At 37.8% G+C, this 17,806-nt stretch overlaps 1 protein-coding gene across 11 annotated transcripts in view; it reads left to right on the top strand.

Moving 5' to 3' along the window:
• Positions 1-17,806, top strand: part of CADPS2 (calcium dependent secretion activator 2) — a 591,026-nt gene that overhangs the window by 383,865 nt on the left and 189,355 nt on the right. For all 11 annotated transcript variants that reach the window (XM_061414557.1, XM_061414550.1, XM_061414559.1 and 8 more), the window contains exon 9: positions 1,148-1,214. In XM_061414557.1, the coding sequence (XP_061270541.1) occupies positions 1,148-1,214 (67 nt within the window). The remainder of the gene's footprint in view (positions 1-1,147; positions 1,215-17,806) is intronic.

The raw sequence follows: 17,806 nt of genomic DNA, 5'->3' as shown, positions 1-17,806 counted from the left end.
GAGAGGAAATCTAAAGACTTTAAGACCATCAACAAACGATTAACTAAAGGGTTTTTTTAATCATTCAGAATTGTATATAATTTTAATTAGTTTGAATACCCTCTATAATGTTAAATCTTGACTACAGAAAAAGGAATTGTGATAAAATATTGAAAAATCATACTTTAATTTAAAAATTAGGTCTCTGTCATACTTTTTTTAATATAAAGTTATTTATTTTAATTGAAGGCTAATTACAGTATTGTATTGGTTTTGCCATACATCAACATGAATCCATACTTTTTAACTTCTAAAATGTTTTCCACTTTTGTGGGAGGTATGGGATATAATTTTAAATAGCTCTCCATGACATGTTCATACTTGGTTAATATTTAATTTCTTCCCTTTCCTCCTCAATCCTTAAGCCTACATCGGTGTATTCAGTAAGAACAAAAGTTCTGTTCTCCAGTGATTAACTACTTGAATCATTTCAATTCAGGTTACTAACAGCAATGCACAGTTAAACAGAAGTCTTGGTTGAAACCACTATTAAATTATACAATGTCACTTTCATTAGTATCTGAGTTTCATAGTTAGGAAATTTTGCATTAAGAAGCTCACATAAGTCAGATAAATCTCCAAGTTACAGGGCTTGGACCTTAGAAATCATCACATATACTTCTTTGATTTGATAGTTAAGGAATTGGAAACTGAGATTGGTACAGGCACATCTTGGGGACACTCAGCTGGAAAGAGACTCTTCATCCTGGGTTCTGGACTCTGCAGCCGGCTCCCTGCCAGGCCACACTCCTCAGCCTCTGTCACCTGCGAGCTGAAACATCTGGTACCCTAGCCTCAATTCATAGCATACGTCTCTCCTGAGAAATATGTGTAAGAATACAATTCCTACTGCTGCTTTGATTATCCTTTCCAACTTGGCTCAATTTGTGAAGAGAACTGACAAACTGATAAGCCACATATATCAATTCCCTTTCAAGAGCCTTAGAACAGACTCAGTCATTTTGTAACACAGAAGTCGCGTGCTGTCACAGGTTCCAATTGAACTAAACTTTGCAGGCTGCTCTCGAGAATAAATACCTATGGAATAAATATGATTATGTGGCACGACACCATTATTCATATAAGATATTTTTGTTTTTCTTACCAGATATCTGTATGCCCTTGGGCAGAAGGTTTGGAAAAGATGGAAAAAACGTTACTTTGTTCTTGTTCAGGTAAGTACACTTTTTTCCTGTCATATAACCACTCTAAGCCAATCAAACTTTTATTTGGGTTATTCTGTCAGTATCTACTGTATTAGAAATTAAAACTTAGAAATTTAGAAAATATTTATTCATTTTAAAATGAAAGTAGTAAGGCCATTCCAATGCAACTAACCTTTTTATTTAAAATAGCTATTTTTTTCAAGCCAGACATTTTAGTGAACTAAATGGCATTATTTTATGCTTTTGTGCACCTCTTCAATGTCTGGCTTAATAAAAATAGAGTGCAGCTATATTTTCCAATCAGATTCTGCCTTCAATGTGTTGCAGTCTCAGGTGAAATTTAGCCTCTGGAAAACTCCAGTATATGTTCTTGAGAGAGTAAGTGTGAAACGGGCGAAGATGTTTAAACATAACTTTAAAACTGGTTTTGACCTCACAAGTCCCCTGAAAGGATTTTGAAGATCCCCAGGATCCCAAGACCATACCTTGAGAACCACTGCATTATTCTGATGTTTTATAGATAAAACTTAATTCATAAAAACATGTCTTTAAAAAAAATGTATCATAAATATCACTTATTCAGAGGTACAGGTTTTTTAATTGCCTTGACTGGTGGATTTGTTTGTGATAGGATTCTGAATATAGGCAGAGTACTACAATGTACAGTTCAGTAGACCCTTGTTTTGTTTTGGTGTTTGATCATGAATGACCTTTGCTCATAGAATATACTCATTTAGTAAAGTTACTTTAAAGAATAATTTTTAGTAATAGTCTTTCCAGTTCATGATAAATTCAGGCTGTCTTATTCCCAATGAATATATATGAAAAGAGAAGCTGTCTTGGTATCGTTAACACAAAACAGTCTGTAAAATCTTATCAATTCCTATCCACACATTATTGTTGTTCTTCAGTTGCTAAGTCATATCTGAACTATTTTGCAAGCCCATGTACAGTAGCATCCCCCCAGGTTCCGTCTGTCCATGGGATTTCCCCAGACAAGAATGCTGGAGTGGGTTGCCATTTCCTCCTCCAAGGGATCTTCCCAAACTTGCATCTCCAGCATTGGCAGGTGACTTCTTTACCACTTGAGCCCCAGGGAAGCCCTACTCAATGCATTAAGCAAGTATAGACTAGATCAGGTTAACATGGTGATATCCCAAGGAAGGAAAATCATTTGCTATCTTCCAGAAATAAAGCAATCTATCTACTGCTGGATACAATTATTTTATTGATGTGCCATAATAGCATGGTAACTTCATGAAAGTTTAAATTTTTAATCAAAAGTGGGTTTTTTTCCCTGCCTGGGTAAAGTGTAACTTTTTCTTATGTAAATAGAACTGAGAATCCCACGGTGGTGCAGAGGTTAAGACTCCAGGCTTCCATTGCAAGGGCCCTTGGTTCAATCCCTGGTTAGAGAACCAAGATACCACATGCCATGCAATGCAGTCAAAAATAAATAATAACAAAATGTATAAGTAAGTAAATAGAACCAATATTTGGTCAACCAGATTAATAAAATATGCACATACATTTGCACACACAGACAATATATTTTATATAAAACTCACACATTTGCTCTGAGTAAGGGCTCCCTGTTGGGAGTTCTCAATGGTCTGTCCTCCAAAAGTCACACTTATAAGGCATCTTCTTTGGTTTCTAGGCTTAATTTCTCTACACTGGCACAAAAATTTAAATGCATTTACTAGGCAGCTTGAGCACATATCTTTCTGTACATTTTTATTTTATTTCCACTTATAGATTTTCTCACCTACGTCTAATTTAGCAAGTTTGTGTTAGTGACTTGTCTTTGTCAAATCTTTCCAAAGCATTCAAATGATTTTTCATAAAAACTGAAGCTTCTTTTTCATGGTCATATATCATGCATTTACACAAAATATCGTTAAGTTCTCGTCCCATAAGATCAGTAGCTGATGTTATTGGCCTAATCAAACGCTACTGATTCTTAGTAAGCATAGAGTTGAACTGATGGAAATAAGTATAAGAACACATGAGAATGTTATCCAGTAACCACAGATTTCAACATGTCATACCTATTAGTCAATATGGTTTTTTAAGAGCAGTTTTAGGTTCACAACAAAATTTAAGGGAAGGTACAGAGATTTCCTACCTATCCTCTGTCCCCACATAGCTTCCCCCACTATCAACATCTCACCAGAACGGTACTTATGTTACCAAGGGTGAACTACACTCAACACATCATCTTCATCGAAAGTCCATACTTTTTCTTAGATTTCACTTTTGGTGTTGTACATCTGTGTATTTGAACAAGCATACTATTTATCACTGTAATATCATACAAAGCATATCACTCCCTTGAAAATCCTCTCTGTTCTGCCTGTTCACCCTCCCACCTTTGGCAACCCCTGATCTTTTTACCGCAGGTTTGCCTTTTCCAAAATGTCACAGTTGGAGTCTTGCAGCATGTAGCCATTACTCATTAGCTTCTTTCACTTAGGAATTTCATTTAAGGTTTTTCCATGTTTTTTCCATGGCTTAAAAGCTGATTTCTTTTTAGCACTGAATAATATTCCATTGTCCAAATGAAGCAGTTTATCTGTTCACCTACTGAATGACATCTTGGGTGCTTCCAAATTTTGGCAATTGTGAATCGAGCTGTTATACACATTTGTGTGCAGGTTTTTGTGTAACCATAACTTTCTAGCTTCTTTGGGTAAATACCAAGGAGCATGATTGCTGGATCACATTCATTATTTTTAAAGAAAGAATCCTGTAGAGATCCAGTAAAGTAACAGTAGGCTAAAAGAGTTTCTAATATACATTGTTTTAGAATGAAAATTAGGCCTTAATAGATCAGCTTTGAGAGTTCGGATGGACACTTTATGCTTCAAGCCAGGTAAAGTTCAGGATAATCCTTTGCTCCCTACCTTATTTTTTGATATATGATCACAAGAATCAAGTTACAGAGCAACCATATATATGTTCATTATTACCCCATAAGAGACTTATAGAAATAAAAGAATTTTCTTCTTTTATTCAAAAAAATTCAAAAAAAAGAATTTCAGTGTTTTGAGATCATTAAGTGTTCTTTACAGAACATTAACCATGTCTTTGGAGAGCTGGAAAATTCTCCATATAACAAAAATATGTTTAACATTTTAATGACAACATTCAATTTAAACCAAAGGAGGTTAACCTCTATACTCCATAATTAAAATTTAGGATAAACACCACCAAACTTTCATGAATTCAGATGTATTCTACCTGACATATCGTCTTAAAATTTGAAGTCATATTCTTTGGAAGGAATGATGCTAAAGCTGAAACTGCAGTACTTTGGCCACCTCATGCCATGAGTTAACTCATTGGAAAAGACTCTGATGCTGGGAGGGATTGGGGGCAGGAGGAGAAGGGGACGACAGGGGATGAGATGGCTGGATGGCATCACTGACTCGATGGACGTGAGTCTGAGTGAACTCCGGGAGTTGGTGATGGACAGGGAAGCCTGGCGTGCTGCAATTCATGGGGTCGCAAAGAGTTGGACACAACTGAGCGACTGATCTGATCTGATCTGATGTGATAAGTATTGTGAAAGTGTTAGTCACTCAGTTGTGTCCCACTCTTTGCAACCCCATAGATGTTGCCCGCCAGGCTTTTCTGTCCATGGGATTCTCCAGGGAAGAATACTGCAGTGGGTTGCCATTCCCTTCTCCAGGGGATCTTCTCGACTCAGGAATTGAACCCAGGTCTCCTGCTTTGTGGGCAGATTCTTTATTGTCTGAGCCACCAGGGAAGCATTGTATCTTTATACAAATATACGTATATACATGTATTCACACAGAGAATCCCATGCCCAAGTGTATTGAGATTTCAATGCCAGTACTCTGACAACTTTTTAAAGTGTTAAATATAATTGAATCATCCTTTCAATTCCAAATGTAATGGAAAGACGGATGTACACACTTCAAAATCAAGATGGGTATGTATGGATATTCAGCAAGAAGGACTCGTTGGGAAGAAGTGGGTCATTTTATTAGGATCTCTAAAGATAGCTCTCATTCTGTTGGCACATGGCTTGTGGATCCATACCTGCAGGCTGCACTATTGAAAGGTGAGGGAGTTGTTTCCAGGAGGACAGTGTGCCCCTGCTGTGTCTGCTGCTGCCGTCGGCAGAATGGTGCTCTGGTGATAATGTGAATCTCATCACCACTTGTGAGTGTGTATTATCTGAGTGATGGAGCTGGAGGTCTAGCCATCAGCCCAAGAATTTGTGCTCATAAAAATTGATTGAGAGTCTCGTTTGCTCAGCGGCTAAGTCGTTGTTCAAAGTGAACACTTGCGGAGTTGCTGAGGTGAAGAGACTTTTCAGAGACTCTTGTATCAACATTTAAATCAGAGTTGAAAATGGGAAAATGAATTAGTTATCATTGTGGGGTGTTAACTGAGCTACGTAAGATTAATTTTGGACCCCATTTACATTCTAAAGCCAGTATGCTTACAGTATTAAAAAGATTTTTCATGCTTTTTTTGAGGCTGCATTTGTTTCTGATGAAGGTAAATTTGGGTCCAAGCCAAACTGAAAGAACAGTGATTTTGATGAATATGTTGAAAATCTTCCCAAAACTTACATGTGTTTTTATTAAACTTATATGTGTTTTTTATTAATTTTTTAAGCGTATTCAGTGTTTAAGTGTTACATTTGGAGGATATCATTGATGTAAAGTACTTATGATACTAGTATGTTTTAGTTCATTGTAATAAACCATTTAATGGCTTTAAAATTCCATATTTGTATCTACAATTTAAGCAAACTGAATTATTTCATAAATCTGTATTCAGCTAATACCTCTGCAAATAACTGTATGCCCTCAGATGCTGCATATTTTGTGGTGATATAAAAATTCCTGAAGCACTCACCTATTAATACAACTATTGCTATCTGTAATCTAATATTTATTATGCAAATATGGCAGGCACTTATGCAAAGCACTGTTTTACCACCACACTATCTCTTTTAGTCTTCAGAATAAGATTTGAGGATAGGTATTATTATCCCCATTGTACAGATTAACTTGATGTACAAAGAGGTTTTATATTAATAATTTGGCCAGAATTATACAGTTAGTATGTGGTAGGTAGCGTCTGGTGATCAGATCCAGTTCTGTCAGTCTCTAGATGCTAAGCTCCCATATCCTTTGTCACTGTGCCATGATCAAATAAATGCACACAACTACAGTTGATCTGAAGACAAACAGGTATGTGCATAATCACTGTGGAACATTCATTTCATGAGGTACATAACAGTGTTACTACGTTAAAGAAATGGCCAGTGAGTGATGGCATAAAGAGACCCGCACTCATGAAGCCCACTTACCACGGGACATTACTGGAAACTGAAGTAGATAGACATCTATGTTGTTTTGGCCTCATATCAAAGTGTTCTCTGCTTATTGTCGATGTGTCAGAATCATGACTTGAAGTTGCTGCAAACAACAGCAGGCTATCAAGGCATAATGTTAATTACATATCAGCTGAGCTGGCACAGGATGTAAACAGTCAGCCATGCCACTAAGTGGTCTGTACCTGCTCGAAACATACGAGAGCCACTCTCTTAATGAGACGCCATCAAAATCTGCTCTCAGCTTAAAGAAATGGCTGCACCAGCCTATTGATATCTGAAATATCCTGCACACCCTGCAGCAGACTGCTGTCACGTTATCTGAGAATGCCACTACTGCAGGAAATTAGATGATCTAGGTTTAGTCTTAGGACATAAGCTGATGTTTGCTAATAGTAATGCAAAGTGAATAGATACACTGCTGTCAAATCAAGAAAGTCATGGGGTAGTGTCTCTCTGGCTTTACGTTTTAAACTGATTTAAGATGTACAAACCCAAGACGTGCTCAGTATAGGATAAACTCAAACCATACAGAAGTCTCTGTGGCCCTCATCAGAACCCCTACCAGTATGGCCCCCTGATTTCAGTCTTTTCCCCCAGTGGCCAAGTAGCCACTGCTAGCAGTTTGAACTTTTAAACTTGTTTCAGTATAATCCAATCCTAATGGAATCATCCGCATATATATTTGTTTCCTGAATTGTTTTGACCCACTTTTAAAATGTGTGATGGGATTTCCCTTGTGGTCCAGTTAACTAAAACTCTGTTTCCAGTGCAAGGGGCCTGGGTTTAATCTCTGGTCAGGGAACTAGGTCCTGCATGCTGCAATGAAGATTGAAGATCCCACATGCCACCAAGACTGACACAGCTAAATAAATTAATTAATTAAAACAAATATTTAAGATAAATAAAAAATAAAACATCAAGTTACCATGTCAGTATCTAAAAATTCACTTTATTCCTTTTAATGGATGATTGGATTCCATAATTTAGTTTAAAATAATTTACATAACAGTTCCCTGTTTTTAGAAATTTAAGTTCCTTTCATTAATCAACAAATAATGCTGGAATATATATGCTTGATCTGTGGGCTCATCCATGTGTGTTAGAGTATCCCTATAGAAATGAAATTGCTAAGCCAGGGCATAGACACCTATAATATGAAGTAAGATGTATAAAACTTGATGACTCATGAATATTTAAATATTCACTGAAACTTAGTTTTTTTTTTAATTTGTCTTTTTTTTGTATAGTTAATGGTTATTATGAGTCAAGTTGCATGTATTATTTTATCTTTCAAAATACACATAGGAAAGAAAATTGAAAATTGTTTTGGCTGTGGGAAAAAATCTCAGAGGAAAAGAATTTTTTAAGTTTCATTTTTATGATAGCCTTTGTAATAATCGAGTTTTCTGTAATGAAATAATGCATTTACTCTTCAAAATAGTTGTAAAATATATTGAAATGATCATTTACCTATGTCTCAAGAGTTAAAATTATAAAAGAAAGTAGAATGAGAGTAGAGCTGAATTTGATAAGAAATATCTCACAAGGATCAGGAAATGATCCCAATGCCAAAATTCCTCTTTCCCATGTACCTTGTGTTCCTTTAAAATTTGTGTTGGTATGTTCATGTAGAAAAATATCTGTTTCTCTTCTTTTTTAGCTCACACCTACATGAAAGAGTAAAGACCTATGAATGAGGAATGTGCAATATTGTAACCGTATTTATCTGAATTGAATGTTAATGGACTTGATTGTTTTATAAGACTCAACTTTAAAATGCTGTATGTGTATATGTTTATATGTATGCATGCATTCATATGCATATATATCTTTACACATACATGTGGAGTGTTCCTGATGCATGATAAAGACTGGTAAATGTAAGATAAGTAAATATTATCTCACCTTTAATTTGGGTTCCTTCTCAAACCTATATAAAACATAAACTTGATTTATATTTGAGCATCTGTGCGTGTGTGCGCAGGTGTACCTGACTTTTTACAACCCTATGGACTATCCTCGTCCAGGAGATCTTCCTGACCCAGGGATCAAACCTGCATCTCCTGCATTGAAGGCAGATTCTTTACCATTGAGCCATCGGGGAAGCCCATATTTGAGCATACTTGAACCAAAACCATGGTGTCTCTTTTGTCCCCCTTTTTTTTCATTACCCCATGTCAATCAGAAAATCCTATTTTATCTACAGCCAGAATAGTATCCTGCTTACATTCAGTTCTTTCCATCTTCTCTGCTATCATTCTATTTGAAACCATTATTATCTTCACATGGATTTTCACAATAGAGTCCCAGCTGTTCTCTCTGGGTCTACTTTCTACCATTCTCCTGACAATCCATTCTTCACATTGCCAGAATAATCTATTTGAAGCATAACTCAGGTTTTGCCAATTTTCTGTGTAAATTCTTCCATGACTGCCTATTACACTTAGAAAACCTCTGACCATAACCAAGGGAAAGTCCTATATATTGTCCCTATTGTGGCCTCTAGCTTCCTCTCAGATGAGTCCTCGCCTATCACTGAGCAGCAGCGTGACTTGTAATGCTCTGCATCCAGGGTAATTGCAGCGCCGAGAACTGGGGTTTAGCACCTCCAGGTCACCAGCCTCCTCTCTCAAATATATAATAATATAAGTTTCTTTTTAAAGTGTGATCTCTATGCAAATATGCCTTTGAATTAAATCTCCCTACCTTTCTTCCTAGGACTGGGAAGCCTGGTTGTGCTGCAGTTCATGGGGTCAGACATGACAGTGACTAAACATACCACACACCTTTCTCCCACTTGGTTGTTGCTTAGCTTCTTAAGCATCTAAAGAAATTCGGAACATTTATTCTAGCTTTTACATTTTCCCATGACTAGCTTGTTCTACCTACCCACTTAGGTATCAGGTCAAATGTCACCTTAAATGGGTCTTTTTTTGCCCACCCAATCTGAAGTGACTGCCTGTCACATTACCCAATTTTATATTTCTCAGAACATTTTTCTCTGATCAGAGTTATCCATCCTTATATATTTATTTGTTAATTATCTCTTTATCCCTTCTAGAATATATGCTCCATGAAAATAAAGACCTTGTCTGTCTTGTAATCTACTGTGAGTAGAAACTGGCTAAATATTTGTTCAATAGATGAATATATGAGTCACTCTGAGCACTGTTTTTAAAAAGACTGCCTTTCCTCTTTCTAATTTATACACTGATTGCTAAATCTTTTTTATGCCATTTGGTCAAGACAGTAAATATATATTCCCTTCAAATCCATCATGATCTTGAAAAATATATTCATTTTCCTTGATTAAATTAAGCTCTGGGATTTTTTTTTTTTTTTTAATAACTCTAGCAGCACCTTTGGCCTCTGCCAAGAACATTTCCAGCTAAGGATTTTTAAGCCTTAATCTTTACTGAAATTAGACGGTGGCAGTTGCTAAGCTGCCAGCTGTTAACATGATCCCTGAAGTAGGAACCCAACATACAAACCAGAACGTGGTGGTCTCTAAGAACTCATCGTTAGCACTTACACGTGTGGACACGGACAGGTGTTGAACAGGTTGGCAGTTGAAAATAAAATGGGAGGTTTCCTAGATCAGAAGCTGGTACCTCATGGGACCCCAGCAAATTAAGGCGCCCTGTGATGCCAAAAAAGCCTGATTTAACTCTGTCCTCAGATTAAAGTACATTTATATCCCCCAGTTCTCAACAAATCCATTCTTTATGGAGTTATTAAGAATAGACTGGGTTAAGGATATTGAATGTTTATCATGGCTCTGTCTTTCCACTGAATGGATTTTCAGTCACAATATAGTATATTATATAAGCTTATAAGTCAGCTTATCCCTGAAAACAAATACCAGATCAGAATAGGTCCGACCACCTGTTTCTATCTAATTCCCTGGCATGTGGAGATGGGCCAGACTGCCTTCAGCTGGAAGCACAGGGAGCATGGGGAACCCCTGGCCCCTACCATTTAGCTTTCAGCAGCATACATTAGGGCTTCCAGGTAGCACTAGTGGTAAAGAACCCGCCTGCAAATGCAGGAGACATAAGAGACGCACTTCTATCCCTGGGTCAGAAAAACCCCCTGGAGAAGGAAATGGCAACCCACTCCAGAATTTTTGCCTGGAGAATCCCATGGACAGAGGAGCCTGGCAGGCTGCAGTCCATAGAGTCACAAAGAGTCAGACACAACTGAAGCGACTTAGCACCCATGCACAGCATATATTAAAGATTAGTGCCAACTGATAATAAGTTATTTCCAAGTGGGATTTCCCCAGTGTACCCCCACCCCGGATGCTGGCTGCCAAACCAGTAGCTACAAAGTGTTGACACTGTTCAGAAGGATTCACTTGATCTTATGCTACAGGTTCACTGTAGGGTTTGCCTCAGTAAGGTGAATGGGCAAAGTGGAAGGTGCTTGGGGATATTAGAGGAATCAAAAGAATAAAATGCAGTGTCATTTTATGGAAACAGAACCAGGAGCTAGTGAGTCAAAGGATGGTGTTCATACTTTTTTGCTTCTTGAACCAAAGTATTGAAAAGCCAAACTGCACTTTTTTCAGTTGTCTCCTGGGTCAGATTCCCTAATTATCAGTGACAGCTTTGTTGGGCGTTGGTATTTTGTTTCCCTTCCATCTGTGCTCTTCGTTAAACCTCAGGGCCCAATCATCTGTGGTAAACTCCAGGACTGTTAGGTGACTTTTGAAATATTAAACAATATTAAAAGAAGTAAAAAATAAAACATATGTTTAATACTTATTTAAATCACCATGGTTGTCAAAAGTACGTGATTTTTCTGAAGCTGGCGGCTTTTTTGCTTGGATTTTTTTTTTCTTGGTATCTCCAAAGATTTTGAAATTGGTACTTAAACATGTCCATCATGTTAAGAAATAATTGTGTTATTTAAAGCTAGCTAGAAATACAGTACTTAAAGCATAAAACAGCAACCAAACCTGTACTTCAAGTTATATAAAGAAAAAAGCAACATAGATGTAAGCATTTTACACTGCATATGAAAAACAAGTAGCCTTTTGACAGGTAGTTTTTAAAGCTAGATCTTAAATAGCAAGCACATTTTTAGCGCTTTAGGTATGCTATGCATGTCAAGCCTGGACTCTTTAATGCACGACAGCATGAACATGACTTGTATAAAGACCTTTAGAGATTAATCTTTTTTGTTGTTTTAAGAGAATCATTTTTAAAATATATACATTAAAATATATATTCATGATAATATCCATTAGAAATAGAGGGAATATGGGGAGGGAGGAGGGTTCAGGATGGGGAACACATGTATACCTGTGGCGGATTCATTTTGATATTTGGCAAAACTAATACAATTATGTAAAGTTTAAAAATAAAATAAAATTAAAAAAAAAAGAAATAGAGGGAATAATATCTAAACTACATTTAGAGGCATCTCTGATTTTTCTTCTCATCCTCAATTTCTTGTCCATTTATGTATTTGAATATTCAACAGGTATTTTCAATACCATGATTGCTATCTTTTTAATGGGAAGAAGCAACCCATCAGCCTGGGGCGAAGTAGACATATCAGTTGGGGAGAACCCAGTGAGGCTGGAAAGCAGAAGCCTGAGGCATGAAGGCCAACAGTCCTTAGTCATTCCCAGCCTGGAAACATACAGCCTCAAAATGGGGTCAAGCCTGACATCACACTTTCTTACCTATTACAGAACAAAATGTATCTCTAACCCACAATGAAATGACTCTAGAAAGACACATAAGAAGAGAGAGAGGGATGATGGATCCCTGACAGCTGGATTTGACTTATTGGGAACCAACTGCGTATCAGGCAGGCATGGTGCTAGCTATCCTGCATTAGTATCTCCGGTGCTCACAAGGGCTTCCCAGGTCGTGCTAGTGGTAAGGAACCCATCTGCCAATGCAGGAGACATGAGAGACGTGGGTTTGATCCCTGGGACAGGAAGATCCCCTGGAGGAAGGAATGGCAGCCCACTCCAGTATTCTTGCCTGGAGAATCCCATGGACAGAGGAGCCTGGGGGGCTACAGTCCACTGGGCAGCAAACAGCTGGACACAACTGAACCAACTCAGCACACAGTGCTCTCAAAGACCTGTAGAACACGTGTTACTGTCTCTGTTTTATAAAAAATCAAGCTGAGCAACACAAGGTTAGAGTGAGATGTCCCCAGTCTTGTCAAACAGAAGCTGAAAAGAATAAGGAGAAGTAATTGAGGGAGAAATGAAAGTGGGACCTAGATTTGAAATGGCAGACTCATTTGTTAAACATGGTTTATCCTCCTTCACTTCCAATCAAAATACTTCCAATATTGAAATATGATTGTCTTCAGAGAGCCCTTTTCTGGATGCTTTATCAAAAATAGACTCCCTTCCCTGTCATACTCTACTCTGTTTTATTTTTCTTCAAAACAACTCATTCAAAACAACCCAAAATTGTTGTAGGTATTGTTTATCTGTAATCCAGTCTTCTCCATATCACCGTGTGAGAATTGATATTATTTTTCTATTTTTTTTTCTTATTCTGATGCCGAGGACGTTATTGTATACTCAAGGCCTAGAAAAAATGCACTGTAGATATTCAATAAATATTTGTTGAATGAATGAATAACAGGGAAAACTACCCATGGAAGAAGATAATAAAAACTGAAAGTGGACATAGAACTACAGTTAGTTATTTGCCATTCTGACTAGTAAGAAATGAAATACTAGTTATCATGTCTCTAAAAGGTATCAAGGAAGAACCAGATGCATCTTCCTAAAAAAGACCAGAGAGAAATAGGAGCATGCCCATCAGGCTTCAAACTGTCTTGCTAATTTGCTAGATTTTACAACTGTAGGTCACTGTAAACTTTTCATCATAAATTTAGTTACAATGGAGGTAGTTTCTATAATAAAACCATTAAATCAATAATAAACGTTCTCAATCAAATTTGAATATTGTTGTGATTTTATGTGCATCTCTAACCAACCTAGACAGCATATTGAAAAGCAGAGACATTACTTTGCCAACAAAGGTCCATCTAGTCAAGGCTATGGTTTTTCCAGTGGTCATGTATGGATGTGAGAGTTGGACTGTGAAGAAGGCTGAGCGCTGAAGAATTGATGCTTTTGAACTGTGGTGTTGGAGAAGACTCTTGAGAGTCCCTTGGACTGCAAGGAGATCCAAGCAGTCCATTGTAAAGGAGATCAGTCCTGGGTGTTCTTTGGAAGGAATGATGCTAAAGCTGAAACTCCAGTACTTTGGCCACCTCATGTGAAGAGTTGACTCATTGGAAAAGACTCTGATGCTGGGAGGGATTGGGGGCAGGAGGAGAAGGGGACGACAGAGGATGAGATGGCTGGATGGCATCACCGACTCGATGGACGTGAGTCTGAGTGAACTCCGGGAGTTGGTGATGGACAGGGAAGCCTGGTGTGCTGCAATTCATGGGGTCACAAAGAGTCAGACATGACTGAGCGACTGAACTGAACTGAACTGAACCATTGCAAATTGTATACTATTAGCTTTTTCTCCTTGAATTCTTATTTCCATAACTGATCCCCAACAGAATTGTATTCTTAGGAAATAAGTATTATGCATCAATGGGCTTCCCTGATGGCTTAGCTTATCTGCCTGTAATACAGGAGACACAGGTTCGATCCCTGGGTTAGGAAGATCACCTGGAGGAGAAAATGGCAATGCACTGCAGTATTCTTGCCTGAGAAGTCCCACGGACAGAGGAGCCTGGCAGTCTACAGTCCATGGGGTCACAAAGGGACACGACTGAGCAACTAAGCACACATTATGCGTCAGAATCTGATCCCTCTATCACGCTTTTCTGCAATTAAAAATGTCTGCAAAATTGGAGTAAAAATCTCTCCCCTGTTGGAGAGTCCTAAACCCCAGTTCCTTAGAATATGACCTTATTTGAAAATAGCACTGTGTGCATAATCAAGATGAGGTCATACCAGAGAAGGGTGTGCCCCTAATCGAGTGTGACTAGTGCCCATGTTAAAAAAGAGGGAGCTTGGAAGCAGATACACACACAGGAGAATGCCAAGTGAAGATGAAGGCAGAGATGGATATGATACCTCCACAAGCCAAGGAGTGCCAAAACTTGGCAGCAACCCACTACAAGTGAGAAAGACAAGGAGCGAATTACCCTCACAGCCCTTAGAAGGAACCAACCTGCTGACCCCTTAATAGTTCAGCTTCTCGCCTCTAGCACTTCAAGACAATAAATTTCTGTTGTTTAAGCCAAATAAAGATCCAGAGAGCAAAGAGAGCCAATATAAAGAATAATACAGGAAGGCCAAAAAACCCCTTTGCCTAAAAAATCTTTGTTACTAGATCTTTTTCTCCTAAACTCCCAGATTTATTTCCCCTTGTCCTTCTGTTTGAAAAAACCAAGTCAGTCAAACTGCCTCACCTGAAGGAAAATGAAAGTCAAGGGCTTCCCTGGTGGCTCAGTGGTGAGGACTCTGCCTGCCAATGCAGGAGACACAGGTTCAATCCCTGGTCCTGGAAGATCCCACATGCTGTGGGGTGGCTAAGCCCCTGTGCCCCAACTACTGAGTCTGTATTCTAGAGCCCAGGAGCCACAGCTTCTGAAGCGTGCGTGCTGCAATTACTGAAGCTCACACGTCCTGGGGCCCATACTCCACCAGGGAATCCACCACAGTGAGAAGCCTGCACATCAGAACTAGAGAGCAGCCCCTGCTTGCTGCAACTCGAACAAATCTTGAGCAGCAACAGAGACTCAGCACAGCCAAAAATAATTGTTTTTAATTATAAAAAATGAAACAAGAGGAAGAGTAAATAAAAATTCCTGTGACCGGAAGGCTTTAAGTATTACAAATGTATTTTGTATTGAAGTATAACTACAATTATAAGTAGCACACAGCTTATGATAACATATGAGTAATTGAAGAATAATTATTAAGGTTAAATTTGACTGGAAATGCTTATGTCAATGAGCTGGATATAGCTTCCCTTCCCAGTTTACCTGTGAATGACTTATTCTATAATGAGAAAGGGTTTCACAGTAATTCCTTTTTTGTTTTCCAAGATATGAGCATTTCCAAGATGTTTTCTTATAACGTTCCAAAATGTGAACATAGGGAAGCCTGGCTTATCTAAATAAGCAGATGGGAACAGAACCTTTGTCACAGCGATATCTCTCACTGTCTCAAAATTTTTTTCTAATTCCTGAGTTAGATGCCCCATAAAGTGATATATCTTATTATTTTTAATATTTTGTCATTTTATAACTAGAAGGCTAATTCAAGAAGGCTTTAGAATTAGAGCCTTCTACAGTTATGCTGAAAACAAAAAATTATGGAAACCATGTTACTTTCAAAATACGTTGTTTTGCCTCTGATTGTAGAGAACCATACAGTTGCAACAGGAAGAACGTCTGTCAAAACCTCACTATCATGTGTAAAACAGATAGCTAGTGGAAATCCACTGTATAGCACAGGGAGCTCAGCTCGATCACTGGATGGGTAGGATTGGGGAGGAAAGTCCTAAAGAGAGGCAATATATGTATACATATAGCTGATACACTTCATTTTAGGGAAGAAACCAGTGCAACATTGTAGAGCAACTGTACCCCAATTTTAAACAGTTGCTACATAAATGCCTGCTAAAGAATGAAAATTGGGTTAGAGAGAGCTGCTAGTTTCTACTTGCTTTCAAGCTTGAGGCTGAAGAGGTGAATTCTGTCACTACTTCAGTGGGAAACTACAAGGAATCAATGAGGCTCTCCTATCATTTGGCAAATAGCAGACTTTGAAAATCTGTTTTTCAAGGATAGATTTAAAAAGCGGTGGAGGAGGGACAAAGGGAGACCTATGAAGAGATTCTATAATATTGAAATCAAATATATTGATTTTATTTTTGAAATTTATGAGAAACACGGTCTGTATTGAAAAGTTTGTAAAAACGAGGAGTTGTCTGAGATTAATGAAAGAGTTCTGGGAGAAATCAGAAGGATTAAAACTAAAAACAGCAGATAATTGGTGCCCACATTTTAGGTAGTGATGTACAGAATGAGGAGCTTCCCAGGTGGCTCAGTGATAAAGAACCTACCTGCCAATGCAGGAGACATAGAGACTCGGGTTTGATCCCTGGGTTAGGAAGATGCCCTGGAGAAGGAAATGGCCACTGACTCCAGTATTCTAGCCAAGGAAATCCCGTGGACAGAGGAGCCTGGCATGAGTCAGATACAGCTGAGCAACTGGGCATGCACACACATACAGAATGACCACTGCTTCAAAGTCAGTTCTATAGAAGAAGAAAAGTTTCTGAAAGACAAATCTTTTTTTTCTTTACTGAATGTAACTTGCATACAATATATAACTTCCTTATATAACTTTCACAAAATCTGAAGTTTAGGTTTTACATATTGTTATAATTACTTAATTATTTCATACACCTGTAACATTTTAGGAATCATTTTTCATGTTTTTCTTCGAGTCAAGTGTGAACTGAAAGCTGCTCACAATGGCAGATACTAAGGAAAGAAAGCAAGTATCCAATAAAACAAAAATCTGCTTTTCTAAGTGTGAAGAGAAGAGGACAAAACAGATGAACAGAGCAGAAATCAGAATAAAAGTAAAAAATGCAGCAAAAGAAACATCTTGTGAAATTTAAAAGATATTGTCTGCAAATACACAGACTTCCCACATTTCAGGAAGTTTAGTGAAAACAGATTTTCATCTAAACATTTCTTTCAAAATATTTTTTCAATTAAGGTTGTGTGTGTTGCTTCAGATATCTCCTTAACACCGAACTGTGGAAGTCAGTAGAGTTACAGCTGCAGAGAATTGATGGGAAATTGTATGACTTGAGAATTCAGTATACCTCCAAGAAGTTGTTCATGAATAAAAGCACTGGAAAAAAATACTGGGTTGGCCGAACCGTTCAGGTTTTTCTATAACAACATCTTACCAGAAAAAGCTAAACCAACCTTTTGGCCAAACCCAGTATTATAATATGGGTTATATATTATAACCCATATGGGTTATAATAGGTTATATTATATTATATGTTATATATATTATAATCTATATTATAATTATAATATGGGATTCAGAAAATACACAATTCACTTTCCTAAAAATATTTAAAGGGAATTTCTGATATTTAAAATGTAAATCAGTGTGCAGGGCTGTGCTTACTTGCTCAGTTGTGTCCGACTCTTTGAAACCCCATGGACTGTAGCCCATCCA

The sequence above is a fragment of the Bos javanicus genome, chromosome 4, assembly GCF_032452875.1.
Source record: "Bos javanicus breed banteng chromosome 4, ARS-OSU_banteng_1.0, whole genome shotgun sequence".
NCBI classification, from domain to species: domain Eukaryota; kingdom Metazoa; phylum Chordata; class Mammalia; order Artiodactyla; family Bovidae; genus Bos; species Bos javanicus.
The sequence above is the reverse complement of the archived record's forward strand: the minus strand, read 5'-3'. Positions and strand labels throughout refer to the sequence as shown.